The sequence below is a fragment of the Ursus maritimus genome, unplaced genomic scaffold (genome assembly GCF_017311325.1).
Source record: "Ursus maritimus isolate PB19 unplaced genomic scaffold, ASM1731132v1 scaffold_23, whole genome shotgun sequence".
Taxonomy (NCBI): domain Eukaryota; kingdom Metazoa; phylum Chordata; class Mammalia; order Carnivora; family Ursidae; genus Ursus; species Ursus maritimus.
The window spans coordinates 34864652-34890818 of NW_024424786.1; the positions used below are offsets into that span (position 1 = coordinate 34864652).

Sequence of the window (26167 nt, forward strand, 5' to 3'; positions counted from 1 at the left end):
CGATCCCATGACCCTAAGATCATGACCTGACTGGAAATCATGCGTTAGACGCTCAACCACCTGAGCCACCCAGGCACCTCAAAAGAGAAAAATTCTTAACCCTAATATCCTTTATGCCCACTACATTGTATTATGCTATTAAACAATTGTTAGCCGAACTAAACTGGAAAGGGTGTGTTTTGGGGTCCCACAGAATTGGGTTCAAAATTCTCACTTAGCCACCCTCTGCCTGTGTCTGAGCCTCCATTTCCTCCTCTCTATATGGCTGATCCCCTCAGAGGTAGTGTGGGATCTGAATGAGTTCACATAGGCAGATAGTGAGCAGGCACTAGATGCTAAATAAATACTCTTTTCTTTGGTCTCAATCCCCTCTTTATACCAGGCTCTGAGGAAGGGACTGCATTTGACAATCTCCTGGTGTCCAGGTCTTATCCTTAGATCCTACACTCTGGAGGTGGATTCAGGCAGCAGTATTTTAAAAATCTCCTCTAGATTATTGTCATGTGCAGCCAAGGTTGAGAACCCTTGTTCTAGATTAGTGTTACTAGGTCGAGTCCAGTGGTTTCCAAACCTTTCAGAGTCACCAGGAGGGCTTGCTAAGGCACAGATAGCTGGGCTATACTCCTAGAGTTTCTGAATCTGTAGGTCTGGGGTGGGGATTTCTATAAATTCCAAGTGAAGCTGATGCTGCTGGTCTTGCAAGAATGTTTTTGAACTGCTGCTCTAGAGACACAGTTCTCAAAGTGTGATCTGCACACCAAGCTCACCTGGAATACAGGTGAAGCTTGTTAGAATGCAGGCAGTCCTCCCTATCCATAGTCTCTTACATGAACTTTATGAGAACGCCGTTAAGGAATAGGTATGGATATATTTTCACCCTCTGAACTATGTATTTCTCTCTGAAATTCAGGCACTAAGTAGATTAAGCTCAAATAGTATCCCTCATTATCTACGCTCACCACTGGCATTTTTGCTAAGTTCAGGATCCAGGTATATGTGGATAGTGGGGGATAACTCTATAGATGTCTAGGCTCTATCAGAAATATACTAAGTTAAATTATCTGGATAGCTCCTAGAATTCCGCATTTCAATGTTTCTCAAGGTAATTCTTAAGAGCATGAATGTCTGAGAACCATACCATATGCAAAAATCATAGAGTTATTTTGAATTCTAGTAATTAAAAATGTAATTCTGGTACCATACACTTTAGAGATTCATCTACAAAGATGTTTAGACCAATGTAGTAGTAGTCTAGGATCTTACAGTATCCAGGACTATAATCTTCATTTTAAGATAGAAGCAACATTCTCTTTCTGGAAAAAAATATCCAAAATTTTTCCTGCCCAGTCACATTCCCAAAGCATGAATAGAACCAGTCTCATTGGGGAAGGAACTTCTCAGAGAAATAAAAGACAAGAAAGAATTAAAATTCAAAAAAATATTCTTAGGTACTAAAAGTCCAATAGAAATATCACATGGTTTGCATGTTATTTTTAATTAGTAGGAAAAACCCAGTGGAGACTTTGCTTTTCCAATCACCTTCTGAAATGCACTCTTGACCTCTTTGTTCCTTAGGCTGTAGACCACAGGGTTCAGCATGGGGATGACCATGGTGTAGAACACAGATGCCATTTTGTCTGTGTCCATGGAATGACTAGAACTTGGCTGTAAATACATGAAGATGATTGTCCCATAGAAGATGGAAACAGTGGTCAGGTGGGATGCACAGGTGGAGAAAGCCTTCTTTTGTCCCTCAGCTGAGCGTATCCTCAGAATAGCAACAAAAATGAACAGATAAGAGTTCAAGATAACCAAGAGGGTGAAAAAGACATTGAATGCTGCCAATGTGAAGAGCACAATCTCATTCACATAGATATCAGAGCAAGAAAGAGCCAGCAGTGGGGGAATGTCACAGAAAAAGTGATTAATTATGTTGGAATGACAGAAGGAGAGGTGGAAGGTGAGGGCAACATGGATGGAAGCCTGCAAGAGTCCAGAGATGTAGGAGCCAGTGGCCAGTGAGGTACACATAGCACTTGTCATGGTGGTGGCATAATGCAGGGGTTTGCACACTGCTGCGTGGCGGTCAAAGGCCATTGAAGCCAAGAGGAAACTTTCAATAGTGGCAAAGGCTGAAAAGAAGAACATCTGGGCAGCACACGCATGGTAGGATATGATCTTATCTCCTGTGAGAAACCCCACCATTACCTTGGGAGTGATAGCTGAGGCATAAACACAGTCCACGAGGGAGAGGTTGCTGAGGAAGAAGTACATGGGTGTGTGGAGACGAGAGTCCCACAGAATCAACACGATCATCCCAACGTTCCCAACCAGAATGATGAAGTAAATGATAGTGAAGACTGTAAATAAAGGGACCTGCATCTCTAGGGCATCTGTTAACCCCACAAGAATGAATTCAGTCACCTCTGAGATGTTCTCCATCAAAGTCACTTGGGAATCATCATGAGAGCCACCTATGACAAGATGGGCAAACACAAGAAAATGTTATTTGATCACTAGCATGGGAACTGACTGTGAACAGCGCCTCTTGTCCACATGTGTCAGCTTTCTGCCAAGGGCAGGAGTCCGTGGGCAACAAGTTGGACTGAACACCGGGAAGGGGTGGGTTGAGTGTGGCTCTTCGTCTAGAAGTGATGTGGAAGGACACTGGAATGTCCTTATGACTCTGGAGGCACATTTCAGCTTGCCTGCTGTGTGGTACACGCTATTACACTACACCAGTAGTACTCTTTCCCACTACTTGCCGTACCTCGAAAGCACTCTTATTACAAGTACATAGGAAGCTTAATCAACAGAATAGAAAAGAAAGTCACTGGCATATGATATGACAAGCTTCATCAAATACATTCCCTGTCTCGGAGGGACCCCTCACTGACTTGTTCATAATATTCATAATGGCTGAAGATATGCAGTGATTTGGGGCCCTGCTCTAATCTTTCTAATTTGCGAGGTCCCTCAATTGGGTGCTCCACATTAACCATTGGCCTCTGAAGGAAACTTCATGATTTCTGGCACATTCTTAGCTATATTTTGGCGTCTTTCAGTAACTCTAAAAAAGAAGAAACGGCTTTCCAAAAGGTGGAAGCAAAACTTTAGTTGTTTTCTCTCTTTGTCACACCCTTTTTCTCCTAGGCTGATGTTTTCTATCTCTTACCACCACCCATGTCTTTGTTTATTCATGGGGACGAAGAATGGGGGGAGATGCAATAGTCACTTTCAATCTCACCTAGAGACTTTGTATCCTCAACCAAGCCATGGATGTCCATCCATGTTTTCTGGTGTATCTGGTTGTGCTCACCTCCTATGGCAGCTTAGCTAAGAGCTTACTATGGCTGCCCTGGGTATAAGTATGAGAAGCCCTCCCAACCCAAGAGACACTTCTCACTCGAACCTATCACATTCATTTATGTTGGATTAAAAATCCTTCATAATGAAGGAAGGATATGATATAGCCCTGCCTTTACAAATAGCCTTGTGAGAGAGACCTATTATCCAAAAGATATGTTCACCATAACGTATTCCTAAAGTAGAAGTATGTATTTCCAGGGAGCTTTGGAAGTAGAAGGGATGTATGGTTAGCCCAACACAAGGACTAAGGAAAACCCTCTGGAGATGATTACTCCTGAGTGGTGGCTTTGGAGACTCAAGAAATATAATAACAATTATTAGTTATTATAATAACAAATCCTTATATAGTACTTATTTTGTATCAGGAAACTGTTCTAGGCTGTTCACATATATTAACTCATTTAGCAACTCTGGGAGGCAAATACTATTATTACCCCAGTTTTACTTCAAATGGGAATGAGGCTTAAAGAAGTAAGTTACTTGCCAAAGTAGCAAATCTGGTGGTAGAACTGGGATTTGAACCCAGCCAATATTGTATAAATTCCATAATACTAAGCAGCTTTCTCAAAATAGTGGGTCAAGTTAATCATCTTTCCTGTGGTTCAGGTTCCTGATCTTTCAAGCAGGAATGATCACAATTTTCATCTTTTGAAGTAGATGAATAGAATAACTTAGATCACGCAAAACACTTCAAATAATGTCAATTACACAGCAAGTACTCAAGTAATTCAAGCTATTACTACGACTATTACTATACTAGGTAGAAGAAACATCATGGATAAAAGCATGAATTGGTAAGCACATTTGTATAAATAGGCAATTATAAGCAAAAAGGTATTAGTAATTAGGAAAATGCAGGGCACAATCAAAATCTCAATTAAGGAGTGATGTGCAAAAGTAGTCGGTAGAAATGAGACAGATAGGATTGAAACCTAAAAGAAAAAATGCGCAGAAAAAATGTGTCAGGTGATAGATCTAATACAACCATTTAGAAGAAAAGCCTAAGGGGACTATTTATGCCATGTATAACTGACCCATAGAAGTACCGATAAATGTCACTCACTGATTAGCAGCCTAGACGGGATGTGACTTTGGGAACATTACTTATACTCTGTGAACCTCAGTTCGTTGTCTGTGAAAGACCTAGTTCATATAATGCCCAATGTATCGACTTTACACAGCTGAAAAGATGAAATTAAGTGATTTCTGGAGCTCTACTAACGCGATGCCTAGCACATGGCATGTTTTCAGGTATAACTCCCTCTTGTTCTCCTCATAGCTGCCTTGGCACATAAGCCACCTCTGCACAAGCAGCCGGCATTACAAAATGAATAACATGATCCCGACTTCTTAAAGGGGTAGAGTCAGTCGGCTCTAGAAATTATCTCCCCAACGTGGTAAGTGCTTTTATAAATGCATGTATAAAGTATTACAAAATTATCATGAAAGTGTCCGGTATGTGCCAGAACACCCTAGTGACAATGAAGTTACTTCCTTCTGAGACTGGTTCCTCAATTCGTAAATGTCTGTGCTGGCTAGAGTTTCTAGATTTGGCCCAAATGCACATGTGAATCCAATTGCATTTAGTTTTGAAAAAAAAGTTAATTTCTGTAACTGATGTACCAAGATTGGCCAACATACTGACCAAATTTCTTATCTATACAGTCTGTAGGTATAATAGGACACAAAACAGCTTCTTTTGATGCAGGAATTTGAGATGTAGGGGTGTGGATACCACTCTACCACAAATACATGCCCAATTCTGATCCTGGTTCTGTTGATAATCAGTTGGGTATAGACCTGATGCTGCCCATATCTTCTTAATTCACAATGAAACACTGTCCATCTTCCTCATAGGCTGCTTTTCTGCTCTGATGTGACAAGAAATATGAAAGTTCTTTGAAAAGCATAAAAGATGCTAACATTTTAGTCAAGCACTCTAAGCCATTACTTTCCACGGTCTATCTCATCTCATGGTTACTGCAGGATATTCAGCCCATAATATTGAAAATCCAAACTTTGACGTTCCCAAAGAAAATGACTTTATGCTCAAGATACCCAAACAGATGTTGAAAGTTGTACAACTCCTGAGGTTCAGAAAGGGAGCTGTATTTGTACTGCTATTCCTCTAGCATGCTCTAAATAAAAGGAATAAGGAGGCGCGATCTCCCTTTTTGACTTTGTCACCCCAACCATTCATTTAAGACATCTGATTGCCATCAGCGGAGAGAGTGGTGAATGATCAGCTAACAGGGGACCTGTGATCTAGCTGATTTGGCTTTGTTTTCCTCATTTGTAAAATGAACATCGTTGGACCTTCTAGAGCCCCTTTCCTTTCTAATCGGTTACGGTTGTGTGTTTTCTTGATACTTACTTTTGTCCTAGGAACAAAGGAGGATACAAAGTTGGGAGTACGGAAAACCTTCATGGCCACACTGTTGACCGGAAGTCCATAACCAGGGGAGCATCATGCTGGAGAAGCACTGTGCTGTAGAACATAATTTGTGCCCTTACAAACACCAGGGCTGAGACAATGATCTTTTCATACCACAGATCTCAGGGGAACATTTAGTGTTGGGTGAGTGGATATCTCAGGAGGCTCCCGATCCAGGATTGGTCCTTCTGACCTGAACCTGACAGGACCTATCAGAGGATAGCGTCTGTGTGTATTTTAGCTGAGAGTGCTTTTGAAGACACAAGGGAATGGAAGCTTAGAGAGGAGCCTCCAATCAGCAAATCAGCAGTACCATAGCCATGCTAGGCAACAAAAATAAAAAACCTCACTAAGATCTTGGCTTGGGTGATGTTAGGAACTCACGCGAGCTTTCTCAAATCTACATCTTTCTTAAAGGCCTCCAATTATCCCCAGGAATGTTATTTATTTATTTATCTTTTTAAATTAGTTTTTAAAGATTTTATTTATTTATTTGGGAGAGAGAGAGTGCATGGTGGGGAGGGGCAGAGGGAGAGGGAGAATCTCAAGCAGACTCCACACTGAGCACAGAGCCCAAGATGGGGCTCGATCTCACAATCCTGAGATCATTACTTGAGCTGAAATCAAGCATCAGATGCTTAACCAACTGAGCCACCCAGGCGTCCCTCCAGGAAAGTTTTTTAAAACAAAATAGTTATTTATCTTAACCTACAGAGCTGATTCAGGGATATTTGGGGGGATTCCCCCCCATTTTTAGAACTAAGGGTGTGGATCCATTCTTTCATCTGCATAGTCATCTTTGACCATAAACAAGCACCAGGTAGAATTATCTCTCCTTCATCAATGCAGTGCAATGTAGCTGCTGCAAGTCTGAGTTGTGTAGTCATGGGGCCTGCCTTCAAATTCTAGTTCTGCCCCCTGTTGCAGGGTGACCTTGGCCAAGTTATCCAGTCTCTCAAAACTTCAAAGTATCACCTATAAAAAGAAGGATAATACTATATATCCCTCATAGGAGTGTCCTAAAGATTTAATGAGATGTCCAGCACATATCAAGAGGTCAATAAATTTAAGCGCTACTACTTTACCATCAGTAAAAAATGATACATTATGTGGAACAAAAATAGTGGTGCTCAAACATTGCATCTGCTCCCCTCGTTTCCTCGTCTGCTAGCAACCAGGTAGAGCCATGAACGAGTTCCATGTGATGGGTTGGACAAGAAGTGATGTGTGTCATTTCTGGGTTGAAGTATAGAAAAGCCAGTACACAGCTATGGACTGCCTCTCCTCTGCCTCCCCCTGCCACAGTACCCCCCTTCCAGGGGGGTAGCTACAGACGACAAAGCCTCCACCAGCTGCGGGTTTGAATGAACACATGCAGAGAGGCACGTAGCAGCAGAAGTAAGAAATAAATCTTTGTTGTGTTAAATCCTGGACTTTGGGGCTGATTTGCTATTGCAAATGACAAAGTCTATCCTGCCCTAATACGCATATAATAAGCTATGTATGTTTTGTTGTCTGTGTGTCTTTCTTTCTTTTTTTTTTTTTTTAACAGATCCTTGAGTACTGGTCCCCTTATCACTTATTATGTCTTTTTAAAATTACAGCTTTATTGTTATATAATTAACAGACTATGAAATTCACCTGTTGGGACGCCTGGGTGGCTCAGTCAGTTGAGCATCTGACTCTTGGTTTTGGCTCAGCTCATGATCTCAGGGTCCTGGGATGGAGCCCCGCATTGGACTCCATGCTCAGCGTGGAGTGTGCATGAGATTCTTTCTCCCCTCCCCCCAACTTGGGCATAATCTCTTAAAATAAATAAATAAATTCTTAAAAAAAATTAAATTCACTTGTTGATGTTTATAATTCAATGATTTTTTTGCATATTCAGAGCTGTGCAATCGTCACCACAACTTGAGAACATTTTTATCACATGGAAAAGAAACTCTGTACTGATTATCGGTCACTCCCATTGCCTTCCACCTGCACCCCAGCCCCAGGAAACCGCAAAGCCAATTCTATAGATTTGCCTTGTATGGAAATTTCGTATAAATAGAATAATAGAATATGTGATCATTTGTGAGTGGCTTCTTTCACTTAGAATAATGTTTTCAAGGTTCATCCAGTTTTTACCATGTATCAATACTTCATTCCTCTTTGTCAGATTTTAATCTGATATAAGATTTCAAACAGTTGCTTTCACTCTCTAGATTGACCTGTCATTTTTTAGATGGTGATTTCTGAAGTACAAATATTTTAATTTTGATGCAATCCAATATACATATCTTTCCTCTTATTGCTTGTGGTTTGGGTAGTATACATAAAAAGATTTTGTCCAACCAAAGTTTATGAAGATTTATTCCTGTATTTTCTCCTAGGAATCTTAGAGGTGTAACTTTTACACTCAGGTTTATATTTTGAGTTAATTTTTGTATGTGGTGTGAGGAAGGGGCTCAATTTCATTCTTTTTATTTTCAGTATTTTTTACTGAGCTATAAATCACATAAGATTCACCATTTCGAAGTCTACCATTGATGGCTTTTCGTATTCCTGCTTTGCAACATCCAAGTACCTTCTTCCCGAACACTTCCGTCACCATACAATCAAACCCAATATACGTTAGTGTTTACCCTCATTCCTCCTATTCCCTAACGTCCTGTAAACAAGTAATCATTTTTCTTATTGGTTTACCTATTCTAGCTAATTCATAAAAGTGGAATTATACAATATTTGTCCTTTTATGTTTGGCTTCTTTCACTTAGCATAATATTTTTGAGGATCTTCCATGTTTTAGCATGTGTTAGTACCTCATTCTTTTTTCTGGCTGAATAATATTCTATTATATGGACAGACCACATTTGATACATCAGCTGATGGATATTTGGGGTGTTTCAACTTTTTGGCAATTGTAAATAATGCTGCTATGAGTATTATTATACCAGTTTTTGTTTGAATGTATGTTTTCAATTCTCTTGGGCATAAACCTATAAGTGAAATTGTGGGGTCATATGGTAACTCTATGTTTAATTTTTTTTTGAGAGAGAGAGAAAGCACAAGCAAGCAAAGAGGCAGAGAAAGAAGGAGGTCCATTGTATATATGAACCACATCGTTATCCATTCATCTGTTGAAGGGCATCTCAGCTCCTTCCACAGTTTGGTTCCTCAAAAAGTTAAAAATAGAGCTACCCTATGACCCAGCAATTGTACTACTGGATATTTACCCCAAAGATACAGATGTAGTGAAAAGAAGGGCCATATGCACCCCAATGTTCTTAGCAGCAATGTTTACCCATTTTTAATTTGTGTTGTTTTTTTCATTATTGAATTGTATGAGCTCTTTATACATTCTAAAGATCAAACCTTTATCTGACATGTGATTTGCAAATGTATTTCCCATTCTGTGGGTTATTTTCTCACTTTCTTGGTTATTTTCTCACTTTCTTGGTGTTTTTATTTTGATGAAGTCCAATTAGTCTATTTTTTTCTCCTATTGCTTATGCTTTTGATGTCATATTTAAAAGTCCATACATAAATTTAAAGTCATGAAAATTTACCTCTATGTTTTCCTTTAAAAATTTATGGGTTAGTTCTTATATTAGGTCATTAATCCATTTTGAGTCCCCTTTTTGTATATGATGTGAGGTAAGGATACAACTTTAATTTTTTTTTAATGTATGAAAATCCTATCATCTCAGCACCATTTATTGGAGGGATTGTTCTTTCCACATTCAATGGACTTGGCATCCTTGCAAAAATCAATTGATCACCTATGTATGGGTTTATTTCTGGACTGTCAATTCTATTCCACTGATTGATTAGTCTATCCTAATGTCACTACCACACAGTTTTTATGACTGTAAATTTGTAGTACGTTTTAAAATCAAGAAGTGTGATTCCTCTGACTTTGTTTCCCAAGCTTGTTTTGGCAATTCTGGGTCCTTTCTAATTTCAAATTAATTTTAAGATTGGCATTTTAGTGTTGGCCAAAAAAGCTATTAGAATCTTGAAAGGAATTTATTTAATTTCTAGATCACTTTGGATAGCATTGACATCTTACACTAAAACTAAATTTTCCTACTCATGAACATGGCATGTCTTTCAACTTATTTAGATCTTCCTTAATTTCTTCTGCATTATTTTATAGTTACCTCCACTGCACAGCCACTCCACTAGTGCCTACACCTAGCACACTGGAACCACCGTGGCCACAGGAATACCCACACACTAGACCCCAGAGCTGTGTTCATGCCTTCCTCAAACACCAGCTCCAAGGCTCTTCTGTGAGCACCCATACCTAAAACACTAACACCACTTGCACCCAAAAGCCCATCAAGTGAAGAGTGAATAAACAAAGTGTGGTTTAGTCATGCTGAGGAGTATTTCCAGGCAACAAGAAAGAATGAAGTACTGGTGCATGATACGATATGAATAAACCTCGAAACCATTATGACAAGTGGAAGAGGTCTGTCACAATTGATCTCATATTACACAAGACATGGTGGGAATGTATAGACTAGGCAACTCCATAGAGATAGAAGGTGGTTAACGGTTGCCTAGGGCCAGAGGAAGGGGGTTGCAAGGGAATGAACATTGACTGCTAGTTGGGTGTGTAGAGTGTTTCTGAGGTGAGGGAAATCTTCAAGAATTAACTAGGGTGATGATTGCACAAATTTGTAAGTATACTAAACACCAGTGAATTGTATACTTTGGTGAGTTTTATGATAGATAAATTACATCTCAATAAAGGAATGAAGCTTGACAGCAAGGAACCTACTACTGATACAGTCAAGGATATGCATGCATCTTAATTGCACTGTGCTAAGTGAAAGAAGCCAGACTCAAGAGGTTGCATATTGTTATCATTCCATTTTATGACAATGTGAAAAGCGAAACTATGTGGGGGGTCAGCAGATCAGAAGTTATGAGGGTCTGGGGGGATGGGAGGGGCTAACCACAAAGGAAGCAGGAGACAATTCTGGGTGGATGGGGCTGTTTTGTATATTGATCTGGGTGGGTACTGCATACATTTTTCTAAACTCTCAGGAATGGGCATACAGAAATGTGAGAACTTTATATTATAGAGCTAATGTCTCTCAAAAATAGGAAAAGAAGAAACGACAATGTATCTGTGTGCTCACTTAACAACTCAAACAAAGTCCCTAGAAGTAAACTGCTTCTTCTGCAAGTAAGTTGGATGAGGAACTCTGGATGCCCTCAAGGGGTCCTGTTCCCCTGAGAACTCCATGTCTCTAAAAGTCCCTACTCATTCTTATCATTATCCTCTGAAATCCCAACAGGGCTCCACAAGATGTCATTGTAGAGGGATCAGACTGTGTGCAGGGCCCCCTGGTCATTAATTTGCAATTAGGTAGAATCTAAGTTAACATGTGCAGTACTGGAAAGTAGAAAACCAAAAACACCAATGAAAAGAATCAGGGAGAAGCTATACAGGAGGAAAGGTGACTTTAATATGCCATTTTCATGTTGATTTACAGATTCGACTTAATCTCAACGAAAATTTGAGGAAGAATTTTGGAAATACTAACAAGCTGATTGAAAATGTATATGAAGATATAAAGCTAGTAGGTTACTTAAAGTAGTTCTTAAAAACCAGAAAGTTGGCATAACCTTCTTACCTGATTTCATAATTTACTTTAAAGCTCTCTTAATTAAGAAACTGTATATACTTTGCCTTTGTATGATTTAGTAAATAGAATTAATTTTATGTTATTTGCCATTTAATGAGAAAATTTTAATTTAAAAGTTGGTTATATGTTATCCATTTGACAATGTTGTTTGCAAAAGATTAATTTTTCCAAATCTGGGCAATACAAGTAGTGAGTGAAAAAATAGTTGTGGCTTTTTTCCCTCTTTTTTAGAGAGAGAGAGAGCACAAGCATGCAGAGGGAGAGGGGCAGTGAGAAAGAGACAAACTCAAGCTGGCTCCATGCTCAGCGTCAAGTCTGACACAGGGCTTGATCTCGCAACCCTGAGATCGTGACCTAAGCAGAAATTAAGAGTCAGACGCTTAACTGACTGAGCCACCAAGTGCCCCAAAACTAGTTGTGTCATATGAAATGTTCTAGAATTCTTTTCTAAAGAATGCATAATAGGTAATGAACTAAATTATCAGTAGTTCAAATATATTAACTGTTGGACTCACAGCTCAATTGATTGATTGATTGATTGATTAATTTAACAAATGTTTACTGAGAAATTAGTGTGAACCAGGCTATACTTTATGTATTGGGGATGAAGTTGTTAGTAAACAAGACAAAATCACTCTTCTTGTGCAGTGTACATTCTAGGTAGATAGGTAAATGAATAAACAAATGAACAAAAAAATAGAAATAGTTGAGGAGTGATCAGAACCATGAAGAATAAAGCAAGTTGAGAACAGTGTCCATGGGGGGTGGGATGACTATGGCATGGAAACATTTACGTGAAGACCTAAGGGAAGTAAGGGAGCTTTCTGAGCATTGGCAAGTAGAAAGACGCTGAGACAGGAAGGAGCTTGGATTGTCCAGAAACCACAGGAAACTCAGTGTGAATAAAGAGGGAATGAATAGGAGAACAGCAAGACATAATTTATCTGAACCTAAAGTATTCCTGCATGAGTGGCATTAGCCGTCTCATAGTATGGATGACATCATTATTACTCCATGCATTTATATCACAAAGTCAAAGAGTTGGTAGTCCTACACAGAAAGATTGAGAAATTTCTTTATCATCAATTGATCCCTTCTTAAACCTTGGTCTTCTAGCTTTCAAAAATTCTCATTACTTTTTCTACCAAATGGCTTTCTGAAGACACAAATATTAACTCCTTCAAGATTTTATAGCTCAGACATATAGCTCTGAAAAAAATGTTCCAACAAAAAGTACATGCTTTTTAATTTTTTTAATTAAAAAATTTTTTATTTAAATAAAAAAATACATACTTTCATTTAAAAATCCGTGTCATGGGGCATCTGGGTGGCTCAGTCAGTTAAACATCCGACTCTTAATTTCAGCTCAAGTCATGATCTCAGGGTTGTGGGATCGAGCCCATGTTGGGCTCTGTGCTCAGCCTGGAGTATGCTTGAGATTCCCTCCTCTTTCTGCCCCTCTCCCTTCTCTCTCCCTCTCTTTATGTCTCTCTCTCTCTCTCAAATAAACACATAAATAAAATCTTTTTTAAAATCCATGTCATGTTTTTCTTCATTTTAGACTCTTGGAATATTTTTTTTAGCCACTTTGTCTTTATTTTTTTTAACAATAATTTTTATTTTGTTATGTTAGTCACCATACAGTCTATCCTTAGTTTTTGATGTAATGGTTCCATGATTCTGGAATAATTTTTTTAAACTAGAAAAAAAAACAAAAAATGCTAGACGTTAACTTATACTCTGATCCAATAATTAATTATTTTAACTTTTGTATTAAAAACTAGCCATACTCTAGCTACTTTTTTACATGTTGATAATTCTTTTTTATTTTTTGTTATTTTATTTTATTATGTTCAGTTAGCCAACATATAGTACATCATCATTAGTTCTTGATATAGTGTTCAACAATCCACTAGTTGCACTGGGTATTATACACAACTCTAGCTACTTTTTAAACAAATTTTCCACTTTTGTATGTATCTACACAGATAGGATCCTTGCATGCATTTGTTTTCATGGTTTTGAGCCCTGTTTTACAAATATACTTTCATTAACATATGGTGGAGAAAATGTGAACAATATGAATATATCAATTATAATTCATAAGGTTCCTGATAAGCATGATCATTAAATATTTAAGGTCTTCGTGGCTATTCTCATCCAGATGTTACACAACCGGACATGCTATCTTCTTTCATAGTGACAGGCTTTTGAAGAGGAAAGTATCATGTTCTTAATTTAAATGCTGTGTGGGCTGTAACCCCTGAGTAAGTGCACGGAGAAGAACTGACAGGAATGGAACTGGGTTACTGTGGATCCTACAACCCTAAGAGGTGAAGCTTAGAGATGATTTTGCCTTCTTAACAACCTTCTTGAAAGCATTCTTGACCTCTTTTTTCCTCAGGCTGTAGACCAGGGGGTTCAGCATGGGGATGACCATAGTGTAGAACACGGATGCCATTTTGTCGGTGTCCATGGAGTGGCTGGAGCTGGGCTGCACGTACATGAAGATGACTGTCCCATAGAAGACGGACACTGCAGAGAGGTGGGAGGCACAGGTGGATATAGCTTTCAGGTATCCCTCCACTGAAGGCATCTTCAGGAAAGTGATAAAAATGAACAGGTAGGAAATCAAGATAACCAGGAGAGCCAAAAAGATGTGGAAGCTTGCTACAAAAACAAGAACCAGCTCACTGACATGTTTATCAGAGCAAGAGAGAGCCATGACTGCAGGAATATCACAGAAAAAGTGATGGATCACATTGGACTTACAGAAGGAGAGATGGAATGTATCTCCAACATCAACAGAAGCATTCAGAAAGCCAAAAACATAGGAGCCTGTGGCCAAACAAGCACACACCCCTGTCGTCATGGTGGTTGTGTAATGGAGGGGTTTGCACACGGCTGCATAGCGGTCATAGGCCATTGAAGCCAGGAGGTAACTCTCCGCAGTGGCAAAGGCTGCAAAAAAGAACAACTGGGCAGCACATGCATTGTAGGAGATGACCTTGTCTCCTATAAGCAATCCAGCCATGACCTTGGGAGTGACAGCTGTAGAGTAACCAACGTCCACCAGAGACAGGTTACTGAGGAAGAAGTACATGGGCGTGTGGAGACGGGAGTCCAGGAGAATCAGCGCCATCATGCCCAGGTTCCCAACCACATTGATGAGGTAAATGAGGGTGAACACGATAAAGAGGGGGATCTGCAGCTCTGGGGCATCGGTTAGTCCCAGCAGGATGAACTCAGTCACTTCTGTGTTGTTTTCCATGGGTGTTGTTGGGGAATCACCAGATGCCCTGTAGCAATGGAATGAAAGGACAGAGTCATAAACAAATGAGAGATTGAACGGAGATTCATTCAATATTGTTTGTGTGTACACACACACACACACACACACACGTATACTATATATGTATACACACACACAATATTTCATTATAGCAATAATTTGTACTTTAATATCTCCAGATCTAAAATATGGAGTAGATAATAAAATTTAAGGCACAAATTACTGGTCAAGTTTCATGTTGTTGAAGTGAAGGATCTTCACGGATTATTTTCTAACTTTTCAATTTTGTAAATTTATAAGCTGAGATGTAGAAAATATAACATCTTGATCATGATTAGAGGTCTTGAATGAATCTGTCAATTCAGTTCCCTGAACCAAGTAAATGCTTATATCTATAGTTGTTATGTGGCAGGAACTGCTCTAGACACTGGATGAATATTCATTTATTACTCTCAACAACCCTATGAGATTGATTACTTGTTATCCCCGTGTAATTTATGAAGCACAGAGCTTGAATATTATATTTAGGCTTACAAAATTAGTACTGCCAACCCGAAACTTTGTGCCTAGGCAGAGTGATTCTCAAGGCCATCAATCTCAACTGAATTTAAATCAAATTGAATTTAATTCAGTTAACAATCACTCTATGTCTCCAATGCCCTAACCTCAGTGTTTGGGGTTTCACAGGGAAGTGATGGGGAGGTACTTGCATAGTGCGTGTGCTTGGATAATGGTACCAGCAGGGGCTCAGACAGCCAGCTGAGGCAGCCTGAAGGGATGGCATGGCATCGAGTATAAAGGGTGGGCTCTGGGAACAGGTGCATGTCAGCCCTACTATTCACTCCTGAAGAGTCGTTGGTCCTAACTTAACTCCCTGAACCTGTTTTGCTTCATCTATAAAACGAAAATAGTAATGAGACTTTTCTCAAGGTATGATTGTAAGAGGTAAATGATATATAAAAACCAGTGAGCAAAATGCTGAGTATTTAGCACAGCCTGGTCAGTATAAGGTATACTATTGGTATTAGGATGGAATGGTAGCCTCTCCGTGGGTTTCAGGAAGGTCAGAGGTGATAGTCAAGGCTCGGTGGGGAGGAATGTTTAGCCAGTTGGCCTTCCTCTTCAGTATGCCTTATATGACACACTTGGATCTTCCGGGATCTTCTGGGTCCTCAGTGTTTCTCAGTCTGTCCATATTCTGCCTGCATAAGTGGCTGTTCCAGTTACTGCACGTGAGTCATTCTTTTGCTTAATTTCTTTCTTAATATCCATGTTTCAGTTTGGGTTGAAAGTTCCCCTTTCTTAAACTCATTGTTTCTCTCATTACAGTTATCCCACCGTTGAATCACAGGGATCAATGGGTAGAAAGTTCCTAGTTTGTTGGTATCTTTAGCCCATAGATCTGTGTTTTGGACAAGTACATGTTTTTGGTTTTGTTTTTTTAATATTTATTTATTTATTTATTTGACAGAGAGAGAGCCAGAGAGAGCACACAAACAGAGGGAGTGGGAGAGGGAGAAGAAGCAGGCTCTCTGTTGAGCAGGGAGCCCAATGTAGGGCTCGATCCCAGGACCCAGGGACCATGACCTGAGCCTAAGGCAGATGCTTAACCAACAGAGCCACCCAGGTGCCCCTACATGTCTTAATATAGTTTATTTGAATATAATCTTGTATGTAGGAATCTTGTTTTTAATCTTTACATTTGACTTGGAAGGCTTTAGAAGGACATTTGTCACTTGTTAATCATTGGTTTACAGCAGTCCTCCTTGATTCTTTCCACAGGTAGTGAATAAGATAAAATTAACACCTACCCAGTCAGAGCATCCCCTATCCATCTATTTTTACTGATCTCTTTTAGGAGAGTAACACAGTAAATTTCAAAATCATCACCAAACTCCCTACAGGAGGAAGTTTTGATACATACGTACAGCCTCAACTCAGTGCATTAAGAATTTATTTCTGTACTTAAATCACTTGCAGCAGGGATCGATGCCCTATGAGTTTTGCTTGAATGACATTTCTCACTAAAAGTGTAGATAGAACATAGAAGCTTACCTTGCTGCTGGAAAAGAAGGTGCAGTCAATCCTGAAGAGTGAGTTTGGAATCAGAAATCCAGCCATGGGATGGTGCATACATGCTGTGAGAGAGATTCTCTATCAGGTACTGGTCAAATAGTTCCAAAATCTTTAAGGTAAATGAGGGGAAGAACACAAGATGGAGCCAGGAACCCATGTTCAGATGCTGAATCCACCATGCATTCTTTGTGTACCCTTGGAGGAGTCTCTAATCTTCTTATCTCAAAGAAAAAAAAAGGCAGAAAATTACCTCTCCCACATAATTCAAGGAATAGTGTCTGTGAGTAGCAAATGAGGGATCCTCTATAAAACATCTGTCCAAGGGGTTATCATTCTAAAGTCAATGAATATAATTTTCATCTTGAGGTGTTGTCCTGGCCATGATTGGAGATTCATGACAAATCCTCAGGTCAGGATTTGGGGGTGGGAGGAAAGTGCTGCATGTCCTAAAGACCACTAACATTCAGACAAATAAATACACGATGGCCAAAGGGGCTCAGCAAGTCTGGTCCTTCTCAAATGAGGTCACATTAAGTCATCTTGGGAGTTTTAGAGACTAACTCAGGGGGATCAGGAGGGAGTTCCAGAGACATGAGCTCTCTGGGGATGTCTTCCCAGGGGGGCATCTGTAACTCTTATTTTTCTAGGAAAAAATCAATTAAATTGCCTGTGGGGACTTGGATATGTTGAGGGTGCATGCATGTTTTTGTATTACATGTTTCCCCCCACACTTTATAATTAAAGCATAATTTACAAACAGTAATTTTTATAGTTTCTAATATTATAGCTTGAACAACTCTTTGAACTTGGTCAAATTTATATGGTCATGTAACCATTAACAAAATCACAATGTGGAAGAGTTCCATCATCTAAACAAAATCTCGGAGTTTCTTTGTGGTCAACCCTTTCTTACCTAATGCCCATGGTGTCCACTGGACCATTTCTTGTCCATATTGCTTTGCCTTTGCAAGAAAGTCATTTAAAGAGAATCTTAGCACATGGAGACTTTGACTCTGGCTACTTCAAGTTAGCACGGGGCATCTGAGACCCATCCGTATTGTTAGCTGTATTAATTTCTTAGAGCTCCCATAAAAAAGTACCATAAACTGGATGGCCTATATAATGGAAATTTATTGTCTCACATTTCTGGAGGCTAGAAGTCTGAGATCAAGGAGCTGGCAACATGGTTCTCTTGGTTCCCTCTGAAAGCTCTAAGGGGCATCTACTTCATGTTTTTCTCTTAGCTGCCCGGTGGTTTGCTGGCCATCTTTGGATTTCCTTGTTTTCTGCTGCCTCCTTCTGATCTCTGTGTTCATCTTCACAAGGTGTTCTCCTTGTGTTATGTCTCTCCAAGTTTTCCCTTTTAAAAAAGACAGCAGTCATATTGACCTAGAAGCCCACTCTGCTCCAGTAGGACCTCATCTTAACTAATACATTTGACATGACCCTACTTTTAAAGACCATCTTCTGAAGTACTGGGGGTAAGGACTTCACCATATAAAATTTAGAAGACACAGTTCAACCCGTAATATATTAGTAGTAAGTTGTTTATTTCCTTGCTGGCTATATTTCATTATATGGACACTATAGATTGTTCATCCATTTCCCAGTTAGGGGACACTTGTGTCCCACCTAATGTCTCAGAATTAGGAATAAAGTATAGCTAAACATTTACCTAATATTTTTTCCTAGTCTAGATTTTAATTTCATCTGGATAAATGTGTCGAGTTGGATTGCGGGGTCAGATAGTAAGCATATGTTTAATTAGATGGAAACTGCCAAATTGTGTTTTTGAGTGATGACATGGAGAGCTCCTGCCCCTCCCCAGACAACCTGTGTTATAAACTTATACTCTCATATGTGAGAAATAAATCTGTAATACACTGAATAATTACCCCCAAATATATGATCTTTTTGGCTGGAATATGTAATGTTTTCCATATAACAAAGACTTTGAAATTACGGTTAACTTAAACACATAGACATGGGAGATGGGTTAATTTTTGCACCCTAAAGGCAATATTCAGTGTCTTATAAGAGAAAGGCAAGGAAAATGTAAGAGTAAGGATTCCAAGGGCCTGGCACTCCACAGAAACCCTGACAAAACAAAACAAAAATAAAATAATCAGAAGGGGGGATAAAGCATGAGAGACTATGGACTCTGAGAAACAAACTGAGGGCTTCAGAGGGGAGGGGGGTGGGGGAATGGGATAGACTGGTGATGGGTAGTAAGGAGGGCACGTATTGCGTGGTGCACTGGGTGTTATACACAACTAATGAATCATCGAACTTTATATCAAAAACCAGGGATGTACTGTATGGGGACTAACATAATATAATAAAAAATATTATTATTAAAAAAAGATAAAATAAAATAAAATAAAATACAAGCCAAACTGTCATAATAAACTTGGACTCAGACATATGGAAAATACCAAAAAGTATAGCAACCAAGTAAACACTGAATCATGAAAATGACTTAGCCATGGTGTTTAAGGCAATTAGGTCAAACAAGTAAGTGACCTCAAGCTAAAGTGACAGAGACATCAGACACCACACACAAAATACACAGTCAATAAAAATAGCTTATAAAGTCATTAAACAAACAAATACAACCCACAGCAAGCAAAACAACAGCAAAACCAAAAACCTGAGGAATATAAGAAACAGCACAGATGATCATAGGGGAAGGGAGGGAAAAATGGAATGGGAAAAAATCAGAGAGGGAGACAAACCATGACAGACTCTTAACTATGGGAAAGAAACCAAGGGTTGCTGGAGGGGAGGTGGGTGGGGAGTGGGGTAACTGGGTGATGGGCATTAAGGAGGGCACTTGGTGTGATGTTATGTGCAACTGATGAATTACTGAACTCTACACCTGAAATTAGTGATGTTCTATATGTTGGCTAATTGAATTTAAATTAACAACAACAACAACAAAACCCCAAAGATCCTGAGTTGGGAGAACCTGATTTTTCTGAGTTACCAAACTATACAGTCACAATATCCATTTTTCAGTGAAAATTGAGACATGCAGTGAAACAAGAAAATATGTCCCATCCATGGGAGAGAGTGAGTGCAGGGGAGAGATGCAAAGGGAAAGTGAAAGAACTAAAGGAAACAAGGAGAATTATGTCTCAATATTAGAGAATATCAATAATGCTATAGAAATTATAATAAAAGAACTAAACATAAATTCTGGAGCTGAAAATATAATAACTGAAATGAAAAATTCACTAAAGGGCTTTGACAATTATTTGAATAGAAAGAAGAAGGAGTTAGCAAATTTCAAAACATTTCAATTGAATTAATCAGTGCAAGGAATGGAAGAAAAAAGAATGAAGACAAGCTGAACAGAACTTAAGAGACCTGTGGATCACCATCAAGTGTACCCACATTTGCATAATGAGAGTTCTGGAAAGAGAGAAGAAAGGAGGCAGAAAGATTATTTGAAGAAATAAAGGCTAGAATTTCCCCAAATCTGATTTTAAAAATGTACCTCCCCACTGAAGTAGCTCCTCAATGCACAAGTGGGATATCACAAACACACTTTGTGAAGTCAATATTACTTCAATATGAAAGTCAGACAAAGACATTGCAAGAAATGAAAACACAAGCCAGTATTCCTCATGAATATAGATGCAGCAATACCCAACAAAATGTTAGCAAACCAAATTCCAGCTGCGTAATAAAATAATTGTGTAGCGGGACCGAATAGGATTTATCCTCGGAATGCAAGGATGGTTCAATATATGGAAAGCAAAACCACTTAAATAGAATCAAGGAAAAAAGAATATGATCACCTCATTTATTTAGAAAAAGCTTTTATCAAAATCTTTCATACTATTACTATAAAAAGAAAAGCTCAGAAATCTAGAAGACTGTGAAAATTCCTCAGCTTGATGAGGGGGCATTTACGAAGAAAACCACACCTAACATATTACTCAAAAATGAAAGACAGGAATCTTTCCCTAAGTTAAAATACAAGAAAAGGATATTAATTTCACCACTTCTATTCAAAATTGTACTGGATGTCCTATCCAGAGCAATTAGGAAAAAAAATAGAAGGCATCTGAAATGAAAAACAAGAATTACTATCTCCATTCACAGATAACATGATTGCATTCATACAAAATTCTAAAGGCTGCACAAAAAAGTTTAGAGCTAATAAACACATCAGCAAAGTTAGAGGCTACAAAATCCACAAAAAAGGTTAGCAGTGAACAATACAAAATAGAAATTAAAATATAATTCCATTTACGACAGCATCCAAATGAATAAAGTACCCAGGAATAAATTTAACCAAGGTGATGTTAGACTTCTACACTAAATTTACAGAATTTTGTTAGAATCCAAGAACTACCATGCATAAATGAAAGGCATTCTGTATTCATGATTGGAAGATCTAACAGTCCCATCTCCTTGCCAAAGCCTGGAACATGTAGTACCAGCCAACACAGGCCTCTGCAGCTGTGCTGGGAGTAAGATGCCACCCTAGACCCTTGAAGCTGACCTGCACAACTGTGAGTGCACTGAGGGCTAGCCCCTCCAGCTGTGCACCTGTACGGTGCTGGCCTAATTCCTGTCACTGGCCTCCACTGCTATAGATCACCTCAAATTTTCAAACTAAAATCACAAAGAGAGGATGTTTAAAGCAGCAAGAGAAAAAAATGATCTCACACAAGGGGACCCCCATAATGCTACCAGGGTATTCTCAGCAGAGACCTTGCAGTTCAGGAAAAAAATGGGATAACATATTTGAAGTGAAAGAAGGAATGGCCAACCAAGAATACTTTGCCTGGCAAAGTTGTCCTTTAGAAATGAAGGTGAGATAAGGTCTCTCCCAAACAAACAAAACCACAAGAACTGCCTTACAGGAAATACTGAAAGGAGCTCTTCAAGCTGAAGTGAAAGAGTGTTAATTAGTAACAAAAGCATATAAATAGAAATGATGTACTGTTAAAGGTAAGTTTGTGGTCAGATTCAGAATATTCTATTAAAGTAGCTCTTGCTAAGATAATTTCTTAATAAGCACACAATATAAAAAGATGAAAAGAGTAATATCAAAAACATAAAATGTGAAGGGGGAATTCAAGAGTAGACTTGTGTGCAATTGAAGTTAAGTTGTAATCAGCTTAAAATAGTGCTATACCTGTAAGATGTCTCAAGTAAGCCTCAGAGTAACCACAAAACAAAAACCTATAGTAGAAACAAATAAGAAAAAGAAAAAGGAATCAAAATATATGCTACAGAAAAATCATCAGTTCACAAAGGAAGAGAGCAAGAGGAAAAAAGGAACGAAGGAATTAAAAAACAGAAAACAATGAACAAGATGGCAATAGTAAGTCCCTACTTTAAGTATAAATGCATTAAATTCTCTAATCACAATATATAGTGTGTCTGAATGAATGAAAAAAAAAAAACCCATAAGACCCAAGTATATGCTACCTACAAGAGACTCATATCAGTTTCAAAGTCACCCATAAGTTCAAAGAGAAGGGATGCAAAAAGATATTTCATGCAAATGGAAACTAAAGAGAGCAGAGGTAGCTATACTGATATCAGATAAAATAGGTTTTACGTCAAAAACTGACAAGAGGGGCGCCTGGGTGGCACAGCGGTTAAGCGTCTGCCTTCGGTTCAGGGCGTGATCCCGGCGATCTGGGATCGAGCCCCACATCAGGCTCTTCTGCTATGGGCCTGCTTCTTCCTCTCCCACTCCCCCTGCTTGTGTTCCCTCTCTCGCTGGCTGTCTCTATCTCTGTCAAATAAATAAAATCTTAAAAAAAAAAAAAACTGACAAGAGACCAAGAAGATCATTACATATTATAAAAGCATCAATTCATTGAGAGGATATAATGGTTGTAGGTATATATGCATCCAACATCAGAGCACCTAAATAGATTAGGGAAATATAACAAATACTAACAATTTGAAGGGAGTAATCTCAATACAATAATAGTAAAGGTCTTTAGTACTCTACTTTCAATGCTGAACAAATATCAAGACAGAAAATCAATGAAGAAACTTTGGATTGAACTATGCTTAATCAAATGGACCTAATGGGCATATACAAAGCATTACATCCCACAGCAAGAGAATATACATTCTTCTCACATGCACACCGAGCATCCTCCAACACAGATACTAAGTTAGGTTGCAAACCAGTCTTAGCAAATTAAAAAGATTGAAATCAGACTACATATCTTTTCCAACCACAATAGCATGAAACTAGGAGTCAATAACAGGAGGAAACTGGAAAGCCCACAAATGCAGAAATTAAACAACACAGTCCTGAATATTCAATGGGTCAAAAATGAAATCAAATGGGAAATAAAAAAATACCTTGAAAACATGAAGATGGAAACACAACATACTAAAACTTACAGATTGCAGCAAGAGTATTCATAAGTATTCATAAGCAATGAATACTGAAATTTAAAAAAGATTTCAAATAAACAACAGAACTTTATACCTCAAGGAACTAGAAAACCAAAATCGGCTAAGCCCAAAGTTAGCAGAAGAAAGGAAATAACAGAGATCGGAGCAGAAATACTAAGATAGAGAAAAGGAAAATCGCAGATAAAATCTATGAAACTAAGAGTTGGTTTTTTGAAAAGATACACAAAATTGTCAAACCTTTAGCTAGACTTAACCAAGAAAAAAAAAGAAAGGCTCAAATTAATAAATTTATAAGTGGCATTACAACTGATGTCATAGAAATACAAAGACTAATAAAAAACTGCTATGAACAACTATATGCCAACAAATTGGGCAACCTAGAAGAAATGGATAAAATCCTAGAAACATACAACCTCCCAAGACTGAATCATGAAAAAAAATCAGAACAGACCAATAATGAGTAAGAATCAGTAATCAAAAACTCGCTAAGAAAAAAAGCCCAAGACCAGATGGCTTCATGGGTGATTTTTACATTTGTTTTTAAATATTTTAATTAGCTTCAGAGCTAGTGTTTAGTGGTTCATCGATTGCATATAACACCCAGTGTTACATCAAGTGCCCTCCTTAATGCTCTTCCCCCAATTATCCCTTCCCATTTAACCAGCAATCTGAAATAAGTATAAAAATAGACCATACAGTGGAAATAGCAAATACAAAGAAGCTGGGACATGGCAAGACCGGGGCTGTCCAGCATTGCCAGTAACCAGTGTGAATGAGGTGGGATGAAAGTAGCTCTACTAAAGTATAAAGTAATAAATGACATTAACCATTTCAAAACATTTATTACCAAAGAAAGCTGAGTACGCTTATTATTTTTAATGCAATTTCTTAAAACAAAGTGTGAAGAATCGGTATTCAGAAAATTAAGGTAAAAATAATGTAATCACATCTCCTTTTATTCTAATGTGATTATTTACTTTCGGAAACTGCTACATGAAGATCCTTTTTCTTTTTCAGCTCATTCAGTAATGACTGAAGCATTAATCTACTGAGCTGCTATCATTATTTAGCTCTGGATGGACTGTGCCAGCAAAAGCACATACTTCCTTAAATAAACTTCATTAAAAACAATTATTATATTTTTTCTGCACTTGAGATGATTGGAGCTATTCCTCAACTAAAAAATAAAGAATATTAGAAAAAAATTTTTTCTAACATCCCAAATGTCCATTAACATGTGATTTCTGGCGTGCAGTAGATCTGATTGGGGTGAAATAATTTCTCTGGCCCTACATCATTCACAGACTACACCTAGAGAATATTTTGCCTTCTCAACAACCTTCTTGAATGCATTTTTGACCTCTTTGTTCCTCAAGCTGTAGACCACAGGGTTCAGCATGGGGATGACCATAGTATAGAACACAGATGCGATTTTGTCTGTGTCCATGGAATGATGGGAACTTGGCTGTAAGTACATGACGACGACTGTCCCATAAAATATGGAAACCGCAACAAGGTGAGAAGCACAGGTAGATAAAGCCTTCTGGTATCCCTCACCTGACTGTATCTTCAAAATGGTAGTAAATATGAACAGATAAGAAATAAAGATAACAGAAAGTGCAAAAAAGACATTAAAGCTTGAGATAAAGACAAGAATCAGCTCACTGATGTGTTTATCAGAACAAGAGAGAGCCATGACTGCTGGAATATCGCAGAAAAAGTGATGAATCACATTGGACATACAGAAAGAGAGGCTGAAGCTATCTCCAACATTTACAGAGGCATTTAAGACACCACAGGCATAGGAGCCTATGGCAAGACGTGCACACACACCTGTCGTCATGCTGGTGGTATAATGGAGGGGTTTACACACTGCTGTGTAGCGGTCATAGGCCATTGAGGCTAAGAGGTAATTTTCCACAGTGGCAAAGACTACAAAAAAGAACATCTGGGCAGCACATGCATTGTAGGAGATGACCTTGTCTCCCATAAGGAGCCGAGCCATGACCTTGGGAGTGACTGTTGAGGAGTAACAAAAGTCTACCAGAGACAGGTTACTGAGGAAGAAGTACATGGGTGTGTGCAGACGAGAGTCCAGCAGGATCAGTGTGATCATCCCCAGGTTCCCAAGCAGCGTGATGAGGTAAATGAGGGTGAACATTAGAAAGAGAGGACCCTGCAGTTCTCTGGCATCGGTTAGTCCCAGCAGGATGAAATCAGTCACCTCTGTGTTATTCTTCATGGATGTGATTTGAGAATCACAAGATACCCTATTTCAACAAGAAGAGAACAGAATGATCAGTAAAGAAAAATTGCACAGAAATTGAAATGCATAAGCATTATTGTATTATCACCATAATAACATTTTTGAACATTCTCCATTACCAAGCATGGGAATGGCAACACAATTTAGCGATAACCTATCCATACAAGAATAGACTTCTGTGGAGGAGGGTTCATCACAGATCGTCTTCCCAGCTTCTTATTTTTGTATAGGAGTAAATTGAGTCACAAGAAGGGGTAGTGAGCTGTCCAAGTTCACATGCCTGGAATGGATTGAAACTCCCAAATCAGGGAGTCCAAAATAACTTCCGCTTCCATATGCTCATGTATATTTATTCAATCCTTTCATTATCCCCATCAGATTGATTGGTTATTATGCCCATATATCTAACAGGTAAATTGGCAACAAAGAGACTGAGTATTCCAGTTTACTTGGTAATTGGTAGAACCATGCTCTAGACACATTCAGAATGGTTCCCAAACTAAATGTCGTCAACGAATTTGAATTGATTTTAATCTTATTCAGTTTACACCATGGTAGCCACTCTTCCAAGTTTGATGCTTGGGGTTGTGCAGTAGAGCAATGCACAAATATATGCGTATACATGCAGTGAGATAAATGCAACATTAGAGACAAATACAGTCAACAAAAGGAAAAAAAGGTGC

The 26167-nt window shown here is 38.6% G+C and overlaps 3 protein-coding genes across 3 annotated transcripts; all 3 read right to left on the reverse strand.

Annotated features, from left to right (window-relative positions):
* Positions 1 to 1497: 1497 nt before the first annotated feature.
* LOC103666261 (olfactory receptor 5B12-like) lies at positions 1498 to 2499 on the reverse strand. Its single transcript, XM_008694276.1, has one exon. The coding sequence runs from the start codon at positions 2440 to 2442 to the stop codon at positions 1498 to 1500; it is 945 nt and encodes a 314-aa protein (XP_008692498.1). The 5' UTR covers positions 2443 to 2499.
* Positions 2500 to 13774: 11275 nt separating this feature from the next.
* LOC103666262 (olfactory receptor 5B2-like) lies at positions 13775 to 14719 on the reverse strand. Its single transcript, XM_008694278.2, has one exon. It carries the CDS (start codon positions 14717 to 14719, stop codon positions 13775 to 13777), a length of 945 nt encoding a protein of 314 aa, XP_008692500.2.
* A 9772-nt stretch (positions 14720 to 24491) lies between these two features.
* On the reverse strand, positions 24492 to 25463 carry LOC103666130 (olfactory receptor 5B2-like). Its single transcript, XM_008694159.2, has one exon. It carries the CDS (start codon positions 25458 to 25460, stop codon positions 24513 to 24515), a length of 948 nt encoding a protein of 315 aa, XP_008692381.1. The 5' UTR covers positions 25461 to 25463; the 3' UTR covers positions 24492 to 24512.
* Positions 25464 to 26167: the final 704 nt, after the last annotated feature.